At 48.3% G+C, this 20478-nt stretch overlaps 1 protein-coding gene across 2 annotated transcripts in view; it reads left to right on the top strand.

Annotated features, from left to right (window-relative positions):
* The first annotated feature begins 1059 nt into the window (after positions 1 to 1059).
* The window catches only part of VSTM5 (V-set and transmembrane domain containing 5), a 30889-nt gene continuing 11470 nt past the window's right edge, over positions 1060 to 20478 (top strand). Inside the window, exon 1 of one of the 2 annotated variants that reach the window (XM_088017937.1) lies at positions 1060 to 1351. In XM_088017937.1, coding sequence (XP_087874063.1) covers positions 1060 to 1351 — 292 coding nt within the window. Of the gene's footprint in view, positions 1352 to 1583; positions 1675 to 20478 lie in introns of those variants that run through there. The other variant, XM_028119597.1, reaches the window with a different exon arrangement.

Below are 20478 nucleotides of genomic sequence, written 5' to 3'. Positions count from 1 at the left end.
TGGTATGAAGGCAGATTTGATAAAAGTTTGATGAATGAACAAAGACAAAGGATTCCTAAATCCTCATACATGGAATAAAGAGAAAGTTTCAAGAAGATCACTTTTATTGGGTCAGGACTTTCTCAATTCTATGTCGTAGAAATCTAGCTTAAATTTTCCCAGTCAAGAGAGGGTATTTACTTGCTCATAAGTGGCAAAGGCAAGTGTATAGAATCCCGGAGCTCAAACCATGTCATTAGGGATCAGTCTCTCTTGGCGGCTCCCAGCTGGCTCATTTTGTGTCATCTTGGTGTCATTCTTAATTCAGGGCCTCTCCACATGACACGGTGCCTCCAGGCACTTCCAGCCAAGATGGTCCTCCAGGACTCCCATGTTTGTATCCTCTGATTTTAGCAATCCCAGCACAGACTCTGAGGGCCCCATGTGGGCATCCCTGAACCAAACGCTATCTGGCTCAAACAAACAGTGCTCTCTGAGTACCATGTGCCAGGCCCCGTGCAAACAAGTAGGCTATGAGGGAACACTTGGATAGATGGAGGGATGGATGGATGGATGGATGGTGGAGGGATGGATGGGTGGATGGTGGAGGGATGGATGGATGGATGGATGGTGGAGGGATGGATGGGTGGATGGTGGAGGGATGGATGGATGGATGGATGGTGGAGGGATGGATGGATGGATGGATGGTGGAGGGATGGATGGGTGGATGGATGGATGGTGGAGGGATGGATGGTGGATGGATGGATGGATGGATGGTGGATGGATGGATGGATGGATGGATGGATGGTGGAGGGATGGATGGTGGATGGATGGGTGGATGGATGGGTGGGTGGATGGTGGAGGGATGGATGGTGGATGGATGGGTGGATGGATGGTGGATGGATGGGTGGTGGATGGATGGGTGGATGGATGGGTGGGTGGATGGTGGAGGGATGGATGGTGGATGGATGGGTGGATGGATGGTGGATGGATGGGTGGAAGGTTGGTTGATGGATGGGTGGAAGGTTGGTTGATGGATGCGGGAACGGTAGATAGATGGGTGGGAGGGTGGATGCGCAGATGATGGCTGGTGGATGGATATCACTAGTATCCAGTGGCTCCACCCAGAGCAGCCTGGGGCTCCCTTGTTGTCCCCTGTTCTCACCCCTTCACCCTAGGCTGTCACCTCACTTTCCTAAAAGCCTTCTCCTTGCCCATGGAGCCATTGGACGGTCTCTCTTGGTCCTCAGGCAACAGCTAGTACTTTCCCTCCATCCTGCCATCCAGCATCCAGCTGAATCAGGAATCGATACCAGTAAACTGGGTGTGAACGGAAGGAGACGGCTCATTATTTGCCATTATTTACTTCTGAGTGTGTGCATTCTCACCGCTTCCCATTCTCTGTCTCTCCTCTTTCCTTCCCACTTCTTGGGAACTGGCTGTACAACCAGCTCATCTGCATTTGGCCCTAAAGGACCTGCGGACTCCGGGGAGGAGGGCGGAGGCAGCGGGCGGGAGCAGCACGGCGGCGGTGACAGCGCACAGCCCGGCCGCGCCGCGCCGCTGGAAGCCCATGCCCGGCCCGAGCCGCCGGGGGGTTGCTCATGAGGCCGCTGCCGAGCGGGAGTAGGAAGAACCGCGGCATATCCCTGGGGTTGCTCGCCCTCTGCCTGGCTGCCGCGCGGTGTCTGCAAAGTAAGCGCCGGGCGGCGCGGGGCGGCGGGGAGGCTCGGGGCGCAGTGGGGGCCGGCGGGGCTGCGCGGGGGGCGGCGGAGCTCGGGCGGGGGGTGGCGGCGGGAAGGCTCGGGGCGCAGCGGGGGACGGCGTGTCGACCCTGGGGGCGGCAGCGGAGCTCGGGCAGGGGGTGGCGGCGGGGAGGCTCGGGGCACAGCGGGGGCCGGCGGGGCTGCGTGGGGGGCGGCGGAGCTCGGGAAGGGGGTGGCGGCGGGGAGGCTCGGGGCGCAGCGGGGGACGGTGGGGCGGCGCTGGGGGCGGCGGGGAGGCTCGGGGCGCAGCGGGGACCGGCTGGGCTGCGCGGGGGGCGGCGGAGCTCGGGCGGGGGGTGGCGGCGGGAAGGCTCGGGGCGCAGCGGGGGACGGCGTGTCGACCCTGGGGGCGGCAGCGGAGCTCGGGCAGGGGGTGGCGGCGGGGAGGCTCGGGGTACAGCGGGGGCCGGCGGGGCTGCGTGGGGGGCGGCGGAGCTCGGGCGTGGGGTGGCTGCCGGGAGACTCTGGACGCAGTGGGGGCCGGCGGGGCGGCGCCGGGGGGCGGCGGAGCTCGGGCGGGGAGTGGCGGCGGGGAGGCTCTGGGCTCAGCGGGGGCCGGCGGGGCGGCGCGGGGGGCGGCGGAGCTGGGGGGGCGGCAGGGGACCACGGGGCTGCGCGGGGCTCAGCGGGGGGCGGTGACGGGGCGGTGCGGAGCGGCGGGCGGGTCCTGGGTGTCGCGGCCGCCCAGCCACAGACCCTAGCCCACCTTGGGGGATTAGGGGCGGTCCGGCTGGCAGGGGGCGCGCTGCTTCCCGCCGGGGCTGGGCGCGTCCTCTAGGGCGCCGACCGCGGCCGGAGGGACCCGGCCAAGTGGAGGCTTTCCCGGCCCGGCACCCTGGGCCACTTCGGGGTGCCCGCCCCGGCCCCGCGCGGCCGGGCGTTATCAGAGCCGGAAGCCGACGCGGAGATAATCGGCTGCCGGCCCGGTGGCCGCCTCCTCTACAATATTTTCTATTTCTTTTTCCTGGAATAACCACACTTGCAGCTGAGGTGTCCCCGACCCCAAGGGCACGCGGGCCCCGTCCCCTACGGTGGGGACCCCTCGCCTTCTCTCGGGCTTCCCTAGTCCCCCCGACATTCTGTAGGCCTATCCCTTCACGCAGGCGAACCCGCAGCCGACTCTCTTGAAGAAAAGGGGTTCTGGGGCTTTGGGTTGGGTGTGGGGGCTGGAGGTGGTCCTCACCACTGTGCACCGAGTGGCGGGCGTTGGGTGGGTCGGCCCCAGAACCTCCCGAGTTTGATGAGTCTTCATGTAACGCACAGCGGCACAAGCTCCCGCCGACACAAACCACAGATTGTGATACGGTTTTACTTTCTCATCTAATCGTTAACATTATTGTCATTCGCATGTTACAGATTAGTCGACTGAGATTTTGAGTAACCAGTGCAGGGCCATTGGAGGTGGGAGGACCTATATAGTAAGAGCCAGAACTTATTAAGCACGTGTGCATTCACCATCCCTCGGACTTTACAAGACTTCTATGAATCCACAAGGCAACCCTCTAAGTGCTACTCTATCCCTGTTTCACAAGTGAGGAACCTGAGGCATATGGAAGTTGTTGCTTGCACAAAGTCACCCGCTAGTCCGTGGTGGTCCCAGGGCCCAAACCCAGGCGATCTAGCACTGGACCCTTCCACCGCTCTGCCCAGAGCCCAGCTTGGGCGACTGCAGATGTCAAACCCTGAAGGACTACTATAGGGCATGTGCTTCTCGCTGCCTGCCGAGCAAGAAATAACCGGTTGTTAGTCCTTCAGGTAGGTGGGTGTGTTTGGCGTGGCAGTGACCTTTTCAATTGTTTTTCAACCCTCCAATCCGCTTCCAACCACCATTCTTACACAACATCTGTACAGATGCTCGCGACACTCAGGGGCCAGCCATTTGCCACACTCTCGCTCATGACACCCTCTACCTGTAGGAAGCAGGCCACAGTGGGGAAACCTAGTTCACAGTCATGCCCCCAGGCGAGCAAACGAGTTGGGGCTTGCAGTGGTGAGCTGGGAGAGGCAGGAGGTGCTAACGTTCTGGGAACCCCAACTGCAGAACTGGCCCTACTGAGTCATTCATGACCCAGTTCCCAGGAGAACAGGGGAACAGAGAGCGGGCTGGCGGGCTGAGTCTGGGTCAGGGGAGGGATGGATAGGCCAGGAGCGACCCTAGCTAGAATGGAGCCGTGGGTTCTGGGCTCAGCTGGGGTTGGGACAGGTGGGGAGGGGAGGGCGAGTCAGGGTAGGAGGAATCTCACTGCATGCCATATGCTGTACTTGGTATTCAGAAACCTACTGTTTACACCATTTTCTTTTCTTTTTTTTTAAGATTTTTTTAATTTATTCATGAGAGACAGAGAGAAAGAGAGAGAGAAGCAGAGGGAGAAGCAGTCTCCCAAGGAGCAGGGAGCCTGATGCGGGACTCGATCCCAGGACCCTGGGATCAGGACCTGAGCCGAAGGCTGAGCCACCCAGGCGCCCTACACCATTTTCTTTTCAGCTCCATCCACATTGAGAAGCAGAGATCTTGTTCATTCCTCTTGACTGCTGTACCTACATCATCATATGAAAGTTCTGGTTTGTACTTAACCAGCCCTGTCCCGAAGGACATTTACACTTTCAGTGTTTAGCCCCCACACAGGTGAGAGCAGCCCCCTACTGCAGGATAACAAGTATAGTGCTAGGGATCGGCGCATCATCTGGATGACACGGAAGGCTGGGCCACCTCCAGGCTGACAGGTAGCCCCAGGACACACACTTCCTTTCCACAGGGATAGTGCTAAAAAAAAATGCTTGGAAGATTAAATGAAGCGATTGAGGGAGGGGTAAGGACTTTCAAACAGAAAGTCATCCAGATTTCTTCATTTCTGATCTCCAAGGGAGATCTGATATAGTCCGTGCTGGTCTGGAAGAGGGCTGCAGTCAGGAGACCCTCCTTTCTCCATTATCACCAGGACCTGAGGACACCTATATATTTCATTCCCTGTAAGACTTTTTCCTTTAACATTTATTTATCTACATATAATTGGCATCCAATGTTATAGTACCTTAAGGTGTACACCATATTGATCTGATAATTCTATATATTACTCAGTGCTCATCACGGTAAGGGTAGTCATCCTCTGTCACCAACAACGTTATTAAAAAATTATTAACTGGGGGGCGCCTGGGTAGCTCCATCAGTTAAGTGTCCAACTCTTGATTTCCACTCAGGTCATGATCTCAGGGTCATGAGATTGAGCCCTGTGTGAGGCTCCATGCTCAGTGAGTCTGCTTGAGATTCTCTCCCTCTTCCTCTGCCCCTCCCCACTCCCCATCCCCCACCCCTGCTCACACACGTGCTCTAAATAAATACGTAGATAAATAAATAAAATCTTTAAAAAAATAAAAAACGTCTGACTGTATTTCCTATGCTGTACTTTTCATCTCCATGATGTATTTATTTTATAACTGAAACTTTGTACCTCTGCATTCTGTTTACCCATCCTCCCAACCCACCTCCCCTCTGGCAACCACCAGTTCTCTGTATGTGAGGGTCTGTTTGTGTTTGTTTGTTTGTTCATTTGTTTTGTTTTTTAGATTCCACATTTAAGTGAAATAATAACGGTATTTGTGTTATCCATGTCTGACTTATTTCACTTAGCATAATTCCCTCTAGGTCCATCCATGTTGTCAGAAATGGCACGATCTCATTCTTTTTTATGGCTGAGTAATATTCCATTGCGTGTGTGTGTGTGTGTGTCTCCTTTATCCATTTTTCAGTCAATGGTTACTTGGGTAGCCTCCGTATCTTTGCTGTTGTAAATAATGCTGCAATAAACATAGGGGTACATATATCTTTTCAAATTAATGTCTTTGTTTTCTTTGGGTATCCAGCAGTGGAATTACTGGATCACATGGTATTTCTATTTTTAATTTTTTAAGGACCCTCCATACTGTTTTCCACCGTGGCTGTACCAATTTACATTCCCACCAACAGTGTCTGAGCTTCCTTCTTCTCCATATTCTCACCAACACTTGTTATTTTTTGTCTTTCTGATACTAGTTATTCTGACCTGTGCAAAATGATAGCTCATTGTGGTTTTGATTTGCATTTCTCTAATGATTAGTGATGTTGAGCATCTTTTCACGTGTCTGTTGGCCATCTGTATGTCTTCTTTGGAAAAATGGCTATTCAGGTCTTCTGCCCATTTTAAATCAGGTTGTTTGGTGTTTTGTGTGTTTGTTTGTTTTTTGGTGTTGAATTATATAAGTTCTTTATATATTTTGGATATTAACCCCTTATCGGATATATCATTTGCAAATATCTTCAATAGGTTGCCTTTTTGTTTTGATGGTTTCCTTTGACGTGCAAAAGCTTTTTATTTTTGTGTAGTCCTGATTCTTTATTTTTGCTTTTGTTTCTCTTGTCTGGGACGACATATCTAGAAAAATGTTGCTAAGGCTAATGTCAAAAAGAGATTAGTGCCTCTGTTTTCTTTTAAGATTTTATTTATTCATTTGTCAGAGAGAGAGAGAGAGAGAGAGCACAAGCAGGGGGAGTGGCAGGCAGAGGGAGACGCAAGGATCCTGACATGGGACTTGATCCCAGGACTCTGGGATCATGACCTGAGCCGAAGGCAGACGCTTAACCAACTGAGCCACCCAGGTGCCCCCTGCCTCTGTTTTCTTTAGTTTTATGGTTTCAGTTTTCACAGTTAGGTCTTTAATCCATTTCAGTTAATTTCTGTGTACGATGTAAGCAGGTGGTCCCAGTTTTATTCTTTTGCATGTAGCTGTCCAGTTTTCCCAACACCATTTATTGAAGAGACTGTCTTTTTTCCCATTGTATATTCTTGCCTCATTTGTTGTAAGTTAATTGACCATATAATCATAGGTTTATTTCTGGTCTTTGTATTCTGTTCTATTGATCTCTGTGTGTTTCTGGGCTAGTACCATACTCTTTTGATTATTACTGTTTTGTACTATATCTTGAAATCTGGGATTTTGATACCTTCGGCTTTGTTCTTCTTTCTCGAGATTGAGTGGCTATTTGGGACCTTTGTGGTTCCATACAAATTTTAGGATTAATTGTTCTAATTCTGTGAAAAATGCTATTGGCATTTGTTTTAAAAGCTTTTATTTATTTATTTGACAGAGAGAGACACAGGGAGAGAGGGAACACAAGCAGGGGGAGTGGGAGAGGGAGAAGCAGGCTTCCCGCCGAGGAGGGAGCCCAATGTGGGACTCGATCCCAGGACCCTGGGATCATGACCTGAACCGAAGGCAGATGGTTGACGATTGAGCCACCCAGGCGCCCCTATTGGCATTTTGATAGGGATTGCACTGAATCTGTAGATTGCTTTGGATAATATGGACATTTTAATGCTATTAATTCTTCCAATCTATGGTATATCTTTCCATTTGTTTGTGTTGTCCTCAATTTCTATCATCAATGTTCTCTCATCAGTATAGTTTTCAGAGTATAGGTCTTTCACCGCCTTTGTTAAGTTTATTCATAGGTATTTTATTCTTATTGGTGCTACTATAAATGGAATTGTTTTCATAATTTCTCTTTCTGCTACTTCATTATTAGTGTATAAAGAAATGCAACAGATTTTTGTATGTTAATTTCATATTCTGCAACTTTACTGAATTCATTTATCAGTTCAAATAGTTTTTTGGTGGAGTCTTTAGGATTTTCTATATATAGCATCATGTCATCTGCAAAGAGGGACCATTTTACTTCTTCCTTACCAGTATGGATCCTTTTATTTGTTTTTATTTATTTATTTATTTTAAGATTTTATTTATTTGAGAGAGAGCTAAAGTGAGAGAGATCACAAAGGGAGAGAGAAGCAGACTCACAGTTGAGCACAGAGCCCGGTGCGGGGCTCTATCCCAGGGTCCTGAGATCATGACCCGAGCTGAAGGCAGTCGCTTAACCGACTGAGCCACCCAGGTGCCCCTTTTAATTCTTTGTTTTGTCTGCGTACCCAAGCTAGAACATCCAGTACTGTGTTGAATCAGAGTGGTGAGAGTGGACATCCTTGGCTTGTTCCTGATCTTAGAGGAAACACTCAGGTTTTCACCATTGAGTACGATGTAAACTGTGGGTTTTATGTATGGCCTTTATTATGTTCAGGTATATTCCCTCTAACCCTGCTTTGTTAAGGTTTTCATCATGAACGGATGTTGTACTTTGTCTAATGCTTTTTCTGCATCTATTGAGATAATTATATAGTTTTTATCCATCGTCTTGTTAATGTGATGTATCACCTTGAATGATTTGCAGATATTGAACCACCCTTGCATACTTGGATTAATCCCACTTGATTGTGGTGAATGACTTTTTTGTTGTATAGTTGAATTCTGTTTGCTAATATTTTGTTGAGGATTTTTGCATCTATGTTCATCAGAGATTCTGGCCTGTAGTTTTCTTTTTTCTCTTTCTTTCTTCCTTTTTTTTTTTTTTTTTTTTGGTAGTGTCTTTGTCTGGTTTTGGTATCAGGGTAATGCTGGCCTCATAGAGTGGATTTAGAAGTTTTCCTTCCTCTTTTATTTTTGGAATAGTTTGAGAAGAATAGGTATTAAATCTTCTTTAAATGTGTTGTAGAATTCACCTGTGAAGCCATCTGGTCCTGAAATTTTCTTTGTTGGGAGTTTTTTTTCCCCCTAGGCTAAAGTTTTATTTCAAAACATTCTGCAGTAAGAACAAACATCCCTCCCCCCTGCAGCACATTACTTAAACAAACAAACGAACAAACCCACACTGTTTTCCCTACCCAGAGAAGTGAATAAGAAGATCATCACAATGTTGACATGTCCTTTAGCATAATCACAAGTCAGAGGCTACTTGATATTCTTTGATTAGCTGGAGTAAGTTTTCCACTTTCATTTTTGTGTCTCCCTTTTTCTTTACTTCCTCTTAAGGGAGGGTGGTGGCTGCGGGGATGAAACCCTCAAATCTCAAAAGAGTACCGAGTTGTAGAGTTCGCTATCTTCTAATACCATTTCCACCGAAGGGGTTATGAATCATCATGTTGGGATTTTTTTGATTACTGATTCAATTTTATTACTAGTAATTGGTCAGCTCAGATTTTCTATTTCTTCCTGATTCAGTTGTGGAAGCATGTATGTTCCTAGGAATCTATTCATTCTAGGTTGTACAGTTTGTTAGCATATACGTTTTCATCATACTCTGTTATAATCTTGTGTATTTCTGTTGTGTTGGTTGTTATTCTCTTCCTTCATTTCTGATTGGATTAATAGAGTCCTATCTCTTTTTTTCTTGATGAGTCTGGCTGAAGGTTGATCAGTTTTCTCTTTTCAAAGAACCAGCTCTTGGTTTCGTTCATGGTTTTTTCTACTGTTTTTTCAGTCTCCTTCATTTGTTTCTGCTGTAATCTTTATGATTTTCCTTCTTTCCACTGGCTTTGGGCTTTGTTCTTCTTAACTCCTTGATGTGTATGGTTAGATTTTTTATTTGAGATTTTTCTTGTTTCTTGAGGTAGACCTGTTGCCATAAACTTCCCTCTTGGAACTACTTTGCCCTGTCCCAAAGATTTTGGACTGGTGTATTTTCATTTTCATTTGTTTCCGTGGATTTTTTATTTCCTCTTTGATTTCTTTATTTAGTTGGTTAGTGGCATGGTGTTTAACCTCCAGGCATTTGTGTTTTTTCCATTGTTTTTCTTGTAATTGATTCCTAGTTTCATATGATTGTGGCGGAAAAGATGCTTGATATAATTTCAGTCTTCTTAAATTTATTAAGACTTGTTTTGTGACCTACCATGTGATCTATCCTGGAGGATGTTCCATGTGCACTTGAAAGAATATACAGTCTGTTGGTTTTGGATGGAATGTTCTGTACATATTTGTTAGTCTATCTGGTCTAATGTGTTGTTCAAAGCCACTATTTCCTTGTTGATTTTCTGTCTGGTTCATCTACCCATTGATGTATATGGTGTGTTAAAGTCCCCTACTATTACTGTATTATGTTAATTTCTTCTTTTATGTCTCTTAATAGTTGCTTTATGTATTTAGGAACACTTTGTTCAGTGCATAGATATTTACAGTTGTTATAGCCTCTTGTTGGATTGATATCTTTATCATTATGTTGTAGCCTTTTATCTCTTGCTGTAGTCTTCATTTTAAAGCCTATTAATGTCTGATAGGAGTATTGCTACCCTGGTTTTTTTTTCCCCCTCCCATTTGCATGTTTTGGTTTTTTTTAGAGAGAAAGTGTGAGCCAGTGGTGGGGGGGTGGTGCAGGCAGAGAGAGAGGGAAGGAGAGAATCCTAGGCAGGCTCCACGCTCAGCACAGTGCCCAGTGTTGTGGGGCTGATCTCAAGATCCTGAGACCATGACCCGAGCCAAAATCAAGAGTCGGACCCTCAGCTGAGGCCACTCAGGTGCCCCCGCAGGGTATGTGTTTATCCAGCTCTTCACTTCAGTCTGTACGTGTCTTTAGGTCTGAAATGAGTCTCCTGTAAGCAGCATGAATGGGTCTTTTTTTTTTTTTTAATCCATTCAGCCACCCTATGTCCTTTGATTGGAGCACTTCGTTCATTTGCATTTAAAGTAATTATTGACAGGTGTGTACTTACACCATTTTGTTAATTGTTTTCTGGTTGTTTTGTAGTTCTTCTCTGTTTCTTCTCTTGCTTTCTTCCCTTGTGTTTTGATAGTTTTCTTTAGTGTTATGCTTGGATTCCTTTCTCTGTGTTTTGTGTTTTTTAGGTTGTTGTGTTTTTTTTTTAAGATTTTATTTATTTATTTGACAGAGAGAGACAGCGAGAGAGGGAGCACAAGCAGGGGGAGTGGGAGAAGGAGAAGCAGGCTTCCCGCGGAGCAGGGAGCCTGATGCGGGGGCTCAGTCCCAGGACCCTGACATCATGACCTGAGCCGAAGGCAGACGCTTAACGACTGAGACACCCAGGTGCCCCCATTATAGGTTTTTGACTCGTGGTTATCGTTGGGTTCATATATAACATCTTATGTGTAAAGAAGTGTATATTAAGTTGACAGTTGCTTAAGTTTGAGCACATTCTAAAAGCACTAAATTTTATTCCCCCCTCCACATTTTATATATACATTGTCATATTTTACATATTCTTATTTTGCATATCCCTTAACTAATTTTTGTAGGTATAATTGATTTTACTACTTTTATGTGACTTTGTAACTATTAATCTACTACTATTCTATATGTTTGCTTTTATTCATGAAATTTTTTACTTTTCATAATTTTTTTACTTCTAGTGATGGCCTTTTCTTTCCACTCAAAGAATTCCCTTTAACATTTCTTGTAAGGCTGGTTTAGTGGCGATGAACTCCTTTAACTTTTGTTTGTGTGGGAAACTCTCTCCTTCTATTCTGAATGATTACCTTGCCAGGTAGGGTATTTTGGGTTGTAGGTTTTTGCCTTTTAACACTTTGAATATATCATGCCACTCTCTCTGGCCTGCAGAATTTCTGCTGAGTAATCAGCTGGTAGCTGTATGGAGTCACCCTTGTTTGTAACTATTTTTTTTTCTTGCTGCTTTTAAAATTAAAAGTTCAATTCTTTATCATTTTATTTTAAGATTTTACTTATTTATTTCAGAAAGAGGCGGGGAGGGGCAGAAGGAGAGGGAGAAGAAGAGGGAAAAAATCCCAAGCAGACTCCACAGAGTGCAGAGCCCTACACGGGGCTTGATCCCACAACCCCGAGACCATGATCCAAGCCGAAACCAAGAATTGGACACTCAACTGACTGAGCCATCCGGGCGCCCCTACTTTTTGTCATTTTAATTATTATATGTCTTAGTGTGAACTGCCTGGGCTTAATCTTGTTAGGGGCTGTCTTTGCTTCCTGGATCAGGACGTCTGTTTCCTTCCCCAGATTAGCTGTTATTTCTTCAAATAAGTCTTCTACCCCCTTCTCTCTCTTCTCCTTCTGGGATCCCTATAATGCAAATGTTATTACACTTGATGATTTCAGAGTTTCCTTAACCTATTCTCATTTTTTACTATTTTTTACCTTTTTGCTGTTCAGCTTGGTTGTTTTTCATTCCCTGTCTGCTGTAGGACTTTCTTATTTTTTTTAAAGATTTTATTTATTTATTTCACAGAGAGAGAGAGACAGCTAGAGAGGGAACACAAGCAGGGGGAGCAGCAGGCAGAGGGAGAAGCAGGCTCCCCGCTGAGCAGGGAGCCTGATGTGGGGCTCGATCCCAGAACCCTGGGATCATGACCTGAGCCGAAGGTAGACGCTTAACCGACTGAGCCACCCAGGTGTCCCTGCTGTAGGACTTTTTAAAAATGTATTTTACGTTGTCTAAAGTCAGGATGCTTTAATATCTAATCAATAGCTTTGCTATAATCTCTGTTGGCCTGGACCGAAGTTGAGCCCTTCCTGAGAGGATGTGTGTTGCTTCTGTCAGTCACTGGGAGGCAGCTTATCTGGGGAGTAAGAAAGACTTCATGGAGGAGGTGAGGCCGAGTCTTGAAATATGAGAAAGTGTATACAAAAGGGCAAGATGGAGAAGAGAATTCTAAGTAAACAGCAGGCACTCAAAATATAGGCACACTATTCCTTTTGGGGCCTGGCAGGATCTGGACATGCTAAGAAACAGAAGAGGAAGCTTCTTAGCAAGCATCTACCAGGATCTTGGCAGAAACCCCACTCCCAGACCCTGCTGACACTGTACCTCCCTGGTCCATTGCGTTCAGGACCCTGGCCTGCCTGCACCTGTTTTCCCTGGAAAATGGGCTTGGGGTAGGAATGTATTTACTTATCCAGAAGAAATGAGAGTAGGAGAGAGGCTAGACTGGCAAGTTCAGAGTTGGAAAATGGTTTTCTCCTGTAACGGCTTTGCTGGGCTGGGGAAGCAACAGTCAGGCCTGGGGCCAAAGGGGAAATGACACACTGGACCGTAAAGGGAGCACAGAATGTTCCTCCCTCACGTGTGGGGCAGAAAGCACATTGGCCTTTCCCCGTGCTTAGGTGCACCCGGGGGAGCTCAGGCCTGTGCCATGCTGACCCCACAGGCACCTGGCAGCTCTGAGACTTCCCTGGAAATCCTCAGCTGGCAAAAGAGGAAGAGCCTGGATGACAGATCCCAGTGCTGGCTGTAAACCCTGTACAAAGACAAGTCACCTACCTCCTCCGAGCACACAGGGCAAGGAGGGTGGGCTGGTTCAGTGGTTCTCAGCCAAGGCTGCACGTTAGAACCAAGGTCTGCACGTTAGACCTACGGATGCTCACACCCTACTTTAGAGAGTTAAGTGGGTGTCTCCAAGGGCAGGACCCAGTACTGCTTTGTTTTGATTTTAAGTTCCGTGGTTGATTCTAATGTGTGGCCAGGCAGTGCTCCTGGACTAGGCCATTTCTAGGTCCCTTCCATAGTCTTGTCCTAGGGAAACAGCTTGTCAGGAAGTGTGCATGTTTCTCATACCTTCTGTTCTCAGAACACCCACCATTGTGTAGCTGAGTGTCACTTACGTCTTTTTTTCTTTTAAGACTTATTTATTTACTTTTTAGAGAGAGAGAGAGCATGAGCAGGAAGGGGAAAGGGAGAAGGAGGGAGAATCTCAAGCAGACTCTGCACTGAGCGTGGAGCCTGATACGGGGCTCCATCTCATGACCCTGAGATCATGACCTAAGCCGAAACCAAGAGTCAGACACTTAACTGACTGTGAAACCCAGGCGCCCCTCACTTATGTCTTTTTTTTTTTTAAAGATTTTATTTGTTTATTTGACAGAGAGAGAGATAGCGAGAGCAGGAACACAAGCAGGGGGAGTGGGAGAGGGAGAAGCAGGCTTCCCGCCGAGCAGGGAGCCCAATGTGGGACTTGATCCCAGGACCCTGGGATCATGACCTGAGCCGAAGGCAGACGCTTAACGACTGAGCCACCCAGGCGCCCCTCACTTATGTCTTATTTATGGTTTTATCCTGACAAACCAATAGATGCTTTCCCACCAGGCTTAGGGCAGGAGACAAGGCTGCTTTGCTTGGGAATTGGTTTTGCCCAATAAATATTTCCTGAGTACCTACTGTGTGAGAGGCCCTGTGCCAGGAGCTAAGGATACTCAACAATAGGGGATGGCATGGCCCAGGGGGAAGTCAGATCCCAACCTGATGATTTGATGTTAGCTGCCCTGGGAGCACAGAGAAAGGGATTTACTTCACTTGGTTGGAGTTGGGAAGAGGCCTCTCGAACAGCAGGCCTGGAAGGCTACGTAGGAGGTAGCCAGGTGCACAAGGAGGGAGAAAGTTCTGAGTAACAGGAAATCACAGACAGAGCATTGCAATCTTTCCTTCCTTTGCTCCAGTAGCAGGGGGCCTGCTCTTTAGTTAAACCGGCTCTTCCAACACTTGCCAATTTCTTCCTATTTCATCTTACACGTTCTGTAGCAGGTAAAGGAATAGAGCTTGGGAAGACTTTGGATCTTAGGTGGAGGGTGCTGGAATAGTTCCTCGGATAGACCCTTACACTAATACCAGAGACTCAGGAGGGAGATGTGGGTCCTTTGGCAGCAAGCAGTGACTAGGGCACCTCCCATGAGGCTCCCCTGATGATTTGCCCTTCTCCACGAGGGTAATATCCCTGCCCCAGTCTCACCAGGGGAATGGATTACATTCCTTTTGTATGTACTTTGAGATGGGATTTCAGGGGTTCTTGAACCAGAGCTTATTCCTCTCTGTCAAGGAGACTGTCGATTCAGTTTGATAGCCCCAGCCTGAATGAGCATCCATCCATCATATCACACACTGCTGGGTGCTGGCGAGCGCTTGCCTGCTCCTTCCAGCAGGGAGATGGGCTGTCACTCCTCTAACGTGAACGCAAGGCAGGCTGGAGACTGTGCCCCCGGAGTCTGGTGGGGGGCGGGCCCTGGCAGAGGAGGCGCCCTGAGTGAGCACACACCTGGGAAAGGTGGGGGGTCTCCCCTGGGAAAGAGGAACAAAAGGCCCAGAGTGGTCCACAGTCTGGTGAACTGGAATTGGGTGGGGAAGAGTCTTGAGCGATGGGGATGGAAGAGAGAGTTGAGAGCAGATCATTGAGGTCTTTCCAAACCAGGGGAGACACAGCCAGGTGTGTGGTCTGGAAAGATCACTTATAATAGCCTCCAGCCGACTGAAGAGGAGAAAAACCAGTCTCTCCTGAGTTTTTATAATTGTTAATAACAGTTAAAAGACAGCAATGTGTGTGGCTGTGTATTGAGCCTGCGCTTTGTGCCAGGTACTGCAATAGCTGCTTTCCATTCACTGGCACACAATCCTGCAAGTAGGTGCAATTAGCCCCCATTTTACAGGTAACAAAACTGAGGTTCAGGGAGGTTGAGGAACTTGCCTAGAGATATTCATTCCATTAGGTGCTTCTGGAAAGCCCACAGGGCCAGGCACTGCCCTGGGCCCTAGGGATTCAACAGCGAACAAGACAGATCCCCCCTGGGTTCAGAGCTGACAGCTGATCTAGGAGGATGAGCCATCAATCAAGAGGAATTACAACGGACTGGGATAAGTGTGTTGCTAGGAACATGTTGCTATGGTAACACAGGGCTGGGAACCTAACCTGCTGTTGAGAGATTAGGGAAGGCTTCCTGGAAGAAGTGATGTTTAAACTAAAATCTGCAGGAGGAAGAGGAATTGGCCCTTTTGTCTCTCTGAAGGAGCAGCTTCGTACCCTAACCACACTACCCTGTCATGAGTCTGCCTGAATCCTGTGATTGCTCTACACCCGTCTGCCAAGGGCCTTCAGGCATCCTATAAACTCCCAAAGAAGAATGTTGCGCCTCGTTTCTTCCTTAGTCCTCTTGTTACCTGCAGAGGTACCTGAGAACTCCACTTTCCAGTTCCCCAGGCTGGGCACTGGCCCAGGCCCGACCATGAGTCCTGCAGAAACCCAGCAGTGCCCCACTCCCAGGCTGTGCAGGACCAGCCAGCCGCCTCCACTGTGCCTCGCTTCCTTGGCATCTGAGTAGAAATGCAGCCCATGGCCATTCAGAAGAGTTCAGCTTTCCAGCAAGGGCGGCTCTTGCTTATGGTAGGAAGATTCCAGAAGGAATTCCACAAGGAGGAATTTCAGGTTATCCAGTCTCTGCACATTTCCACAAGGAAATCACAGATTTACAAATGCCCATTCCAGTCTATACCTGCTATGTGATTTGGGCTGGAAGGACCAGGCTCCTCCACCAACATGTCAGCTCCCAGTCTCAAATATACTGCTTCAATCCCCGGTCCGACTCCAGCTTCTGCTTACACACCCCTGGGGATGGGGAGCTCACTACCTCCGTGAGCAGCTCAGTGGATCTTCAAAGAATTTTTATTAATTTTAGCTGATATTTCTTGAGCGATCACCAAGTGTTAGAAACTGTGCTAAGCTCCCTACATGTATGGTCTCACTGAAACCTCATTCTGCTGCAGGAGGTGAGCACAGCACTATTACAGTATATTTATTTCATAAGTACGGTAACTGAAGGTGACAGAAACTAAGGAATTTAACTCCCAGATCACACGACTGTTACTGGCAGATCGAAATTTTGACTCCAGAGTCCATGAATGCATCCATTATACCAACACAGCCTCAATTCTGTTTACCAGAACCTGCCACTGATCGTCATTCCATGGCCAGGTGGCCCACATCTTCCCTTCTCCAGGATGAGAATTTCGGCAGCTGAGGTGGGTCCCCTGCGTGGTGTAAGTGGTGTTAGTGGTGTTGGAGGAGAGGAGGGGCTGGCCTCCAGGGATGCTGGGAGCATCCTCAGTGCCCCCTGTGCCCCAAGGGCTTGCAGAACTGGAACTGCCAAAGTTCTAACCGTGTGGCCCTGGGACCAGCAGCAGCGTTACCTAGAAACGTGTCAGAAATGCCAACTCTGAGGCCTCACCCTGAACCTACTGAAGTAGAAATGGGAGGGGGCCCAGCCACTTCATTTCAAGGAGCTCTCCAGTGACTCTAACGCAGCCCCATGTTGAGAATGACCGCATTATATGCTGGACGAGGTGGAGGGCAGTGGAATTCCTCCCCAACCCCAAAGCACCGCTAGAAATGAGAAAGTTTGAGGGATGCCAGAAAAATTCTTTTCCCCCTGATAGCGCATTGACAGGGCTATCACAGGTGCCTCAAACACTCCTCTCTCACCTGGCAGCCCTTCATTGCTTTGGCTTTAGGCTTTGTTAAGTGCCCCCTTTGAAGGGCCACGAGCTTCAGCTGCTGACCCCTTCGTGTGATTCACTCAGTAGTTACCAATCTTGGCTGCACACTGGGGACTTAAAAATCACAGAGGTCTTGAACCCTCCTCCCTCTGCCCCTACTGCCCCCCAAAGATTCTGAATTCATTAGTCTGGGGTAGGATTTTTTTTTTTAAGATTTTCTTTACTTATTTGAGAGAGAGCAAGAGAGAGGGAGAGAGAACGCACAAGCCGGGGGAGCGGCAGGCAGAGGGAGAGGGAGAAGCCGGCTCCCCACTGAGCAGGGAGCCCCACTCTGAAGACCCTGAGATCGTGACTGGACCTGAAGGCAGATGCTTAACTGACTGAGCCACCCAGGAGGCCCCTGGGTTAGGAGGTTTAAAAGCTTCCCCAGATGATCTAATGTTCAAACAAGGATGTCAGGATTCAATTAGGAGTCTCAGCTATGGTGGGAATGGGTAGATGAGCTCAAGTGACCCACCTTGGTCCAGTCCACTGTGGCCGGGGAGACTGAAAGGCCCTCTGGGGTCGGGGTGGGGGGAGGGCTCTGAGAAACATTGCCTGCAGTGCCTCAAGCACCAAATTAACAATGGCCTTGCACACAGAGCGAGTGACCCGAACTGGTGCTCTGTAAATGTTAATCCCTTTGCTCTCCTGCCTAAGTGCTCAGAATGAAAGAGACTGGATTGAATTCTCATGGCCTGGAATCCCAGCTTTGTCTGGGTGAGAAATCAGGCAAGGGAGCTCCTCCTATGACCTTTGGAATTGTTCCTGGCTGTCAAATTCTCACACCCACATGGTGGTGTGAGAACACAGCAAGGTGCTAGGAGGGTGGTACGCCCAGAAAGAGCATGGAGGCTCCACACCCAGTCCCATATACCTGCCTATGCATCTCTTCCATGTCACTGTTCCTGAGTTGTGTCCTTTATATATTCTTTAAAAGATTTTTATTTCAGATTTCAAATTGGATCATTGACAGCTGAATGGTAATGGTCTCTAATTACAAATGAGGAAATGGCAGGTCAGAGAGGTAAAGAGCAGTGCAGAGTGGCCCAGCCGGGGTGTGGTGCTGTCCACACAGCACCGGGGTCTCTTGGTTACACAGAGCATACCCTGGCCCGCACCCTGCCACCCTCAGCTCCAGCGGCCAGGTGTGCCTCCCGGCATCTGAGAAAAAGGCAGAGCTACCCTCTTAGAAAGCCTGTGGAGCTTCCATCCTGTGGTCCGAGAAGGAGCAGGAGGGACACCAGGATACCTGGCGAGTGTGACGGCCCAGAAGGCGCAAGTGTGTTTCAAGTAGGAGGGGTGGGCCGCAGTGTCCAGGTGGAGGCGTTCATTAGCTGAGAATGAAGAGGAATTTGGAGGTCTAAAGAGACTGGAGGGACCTGGTCAGAGTAATCGTGGAAAAGGGAGTATAATTTACATGAAAAAAAACCATCGAGAGACTGGCAGTACGGAGGGCCCTCTTGAATGTGATGTTCATGAATGTAGGCGGGAAGCCCTGTGCTTTGTTGTGGGAGTGTCTGCTGTGGGATGGTCTCCCTCGGTGTTGACTGCTCAGGTTTGAGCAGAGAGGAAGTGGAGCGTTGTTGACCCAGGTCTGGGCAGATATGACGAAAACGCAGAGGCCAATGGAGTTTAAAGAACTGGCAAGAGTGCTTGGACCATGGACGGGCCATGGAAGCCGGGCTGGCTGGGGAGGGTGAGGATTGTGGATGGGGAGAAGTGGCGGGAGTCGGAGGGGGAGGACTGACGAGGCCGGTGGGAGCAGTTGAACGGTAAACAGGAATGAGAGAAGGCTGTGCTCCGAGAGGCTGCTTCACTGGAAGCTGAGGGAGAATGTTCTGGTAGGCAAGGGTGCTGGATGGGTTGTCCAGGGGGTCCTGGAAGTACTTCCAAAGATGCCATAGCCCCCAGTAGAGTTGCTAACATGTTTGAAGAATGAAGAAGAAAGACTGGGGTGGGGGGGCCCCTGGGTGGCTCAGTCTGTTAAGTGGCTACCTTTGGGGCTCAGGTCACCACCTCAGGGTCCTGGGATTCAGCCCCACATCAGTCGGCAGGGAGTGTGCTTCTCCCGCGTCCTCTCCCTTTGTGATCTCTCACTCTCTCTCAAATAAAATCTTAAAAAATGACATGTGGCTAGCAGCTCCGGATCTGGCAAGCCCAGGTAAGGGGGACTGTTTGTTGCTTCTAGTAACATGGGTCTTAAAGTCTCTACCAGCGCTGAGCCTTGTGCTATTTTGGGAAACATAAAAGAGGTGTAAATCTCCACCTCTATGCTCAGCGTTTTATTTTATCAGAGGCAGCTGTGGGGACACTGAAAGCGCCTTGGGTTCCAGAGTGAGCTCTGATTTTCTACTTGGCGAGATCTTGGCCTCTGTGTTATGCCTCCGGGCCTCCATGCCCTCATTCCAAAGTAATGATCAAATAAGCAAGTGAGGCAAAAACATAGTTCTTTAACTCGAGCCTCCTGCCGGCCTCCCAGGTGGGGACAGTGCCTGTGAAGCGCTTTAACTGTGCACACGTGAATTACAATTTCAAATGCAAAAAACCTGCGGCTCAGACCCAATCTTGGCATGCATTTTATTTATTTTTAGGATCATGCTATATTTTATTTTTTAGGTAATTCACAAACTTGCTAAAATAGTCCCAACTTTTCAGAAGGGTATAAGGTGAAATGTAAGACTTTCTTCCACCCAGACACCCACTCCTTCCCCAAAGATCACCACAGTCCTGGTCTTTAGAGAATTGTCCAGGAGATTTTCTGTGCATATACGGATGAGCCAGTGTGTGTGTACGTACATATCATTACTTAAATGGAAGTATTCTCTATGTACTGTTCTGCCTTGTGCTTTTTCATGATTTTTGACATAACAATATCAGTGCATATAGATGTATCACATTTTTTAAATGGCTCTGTAGTATTAGAATGTGAACATTCATATTTGGTCTCCTCTGCCTGGTTCCTGAAGCAAAGCCCCTAAAATCCTAGTAATTTCCTGGGTGATAGGAGTGATGGGGGCCTCTCCTGTTATAATATTTGGTCTTACTCCCTGGTTCCTGATACAAAAACTTCCTAAGACCCTTGGAATCTCCAGAGTGCGAAATCTTTGTTTGCCAACGAGGTGACTCTTGAAGAGTAAGGCTGGTTGGCAGAGGAACTAACTGTGTGATTAGAGGGTTAACTGTCAGCCTTAACCTCCCTCCCCACCCTCAGCCTCTGGGGATAGGAGAGAGGCTCAGATTGAGTCAGTCACCAATGGCCAATGATGTCATCAGTTCTTCCCAAATCAGGGAACTTCCCCCCAAACCTGAACTGAGGAAGTTTGGAGAGCTTCTGGATTGGTGAACACAGCAAGATGCTAGGAGGGTGGTACGCCCCGAAAGAGCATGAAGGCTCCACACCCAGTCCCATATACCTGCCTATGCATCTCTTCCATGTCACTGTCCCTGAGTTGTGTCCTTTATATATTCTTTAAAAGATTTTTATTTCAGAGAGAGGGAACACGTGCATACATGCACGTACTCAAGTATGGGGGGGGTGGGGCAGAGGAGAAGCAGGGAGCCCAATGTGGAACTCGGATCCCAGGACC

Source organism: Eumetopias jubatus, unplaced genomic scaffold (assembly GCF_037043125.1).
Source record: "Eumetopias jubatus isolate StellerSeaLion01/CBP00866 unplaced genomic scaffold, mEumJub1_p1.0 scaffold_13, whole genome shotgun sequence".
Taxonomy (NCBI): Eukaryota; Metazoa; Chordata; class Mammalia; order Carnivora; family Otariidae; genus Eumetopias; species Eumetopias jubatus.
This window is presented reverse-complemented; position numbering and strand designations above follow the sequence as displayed.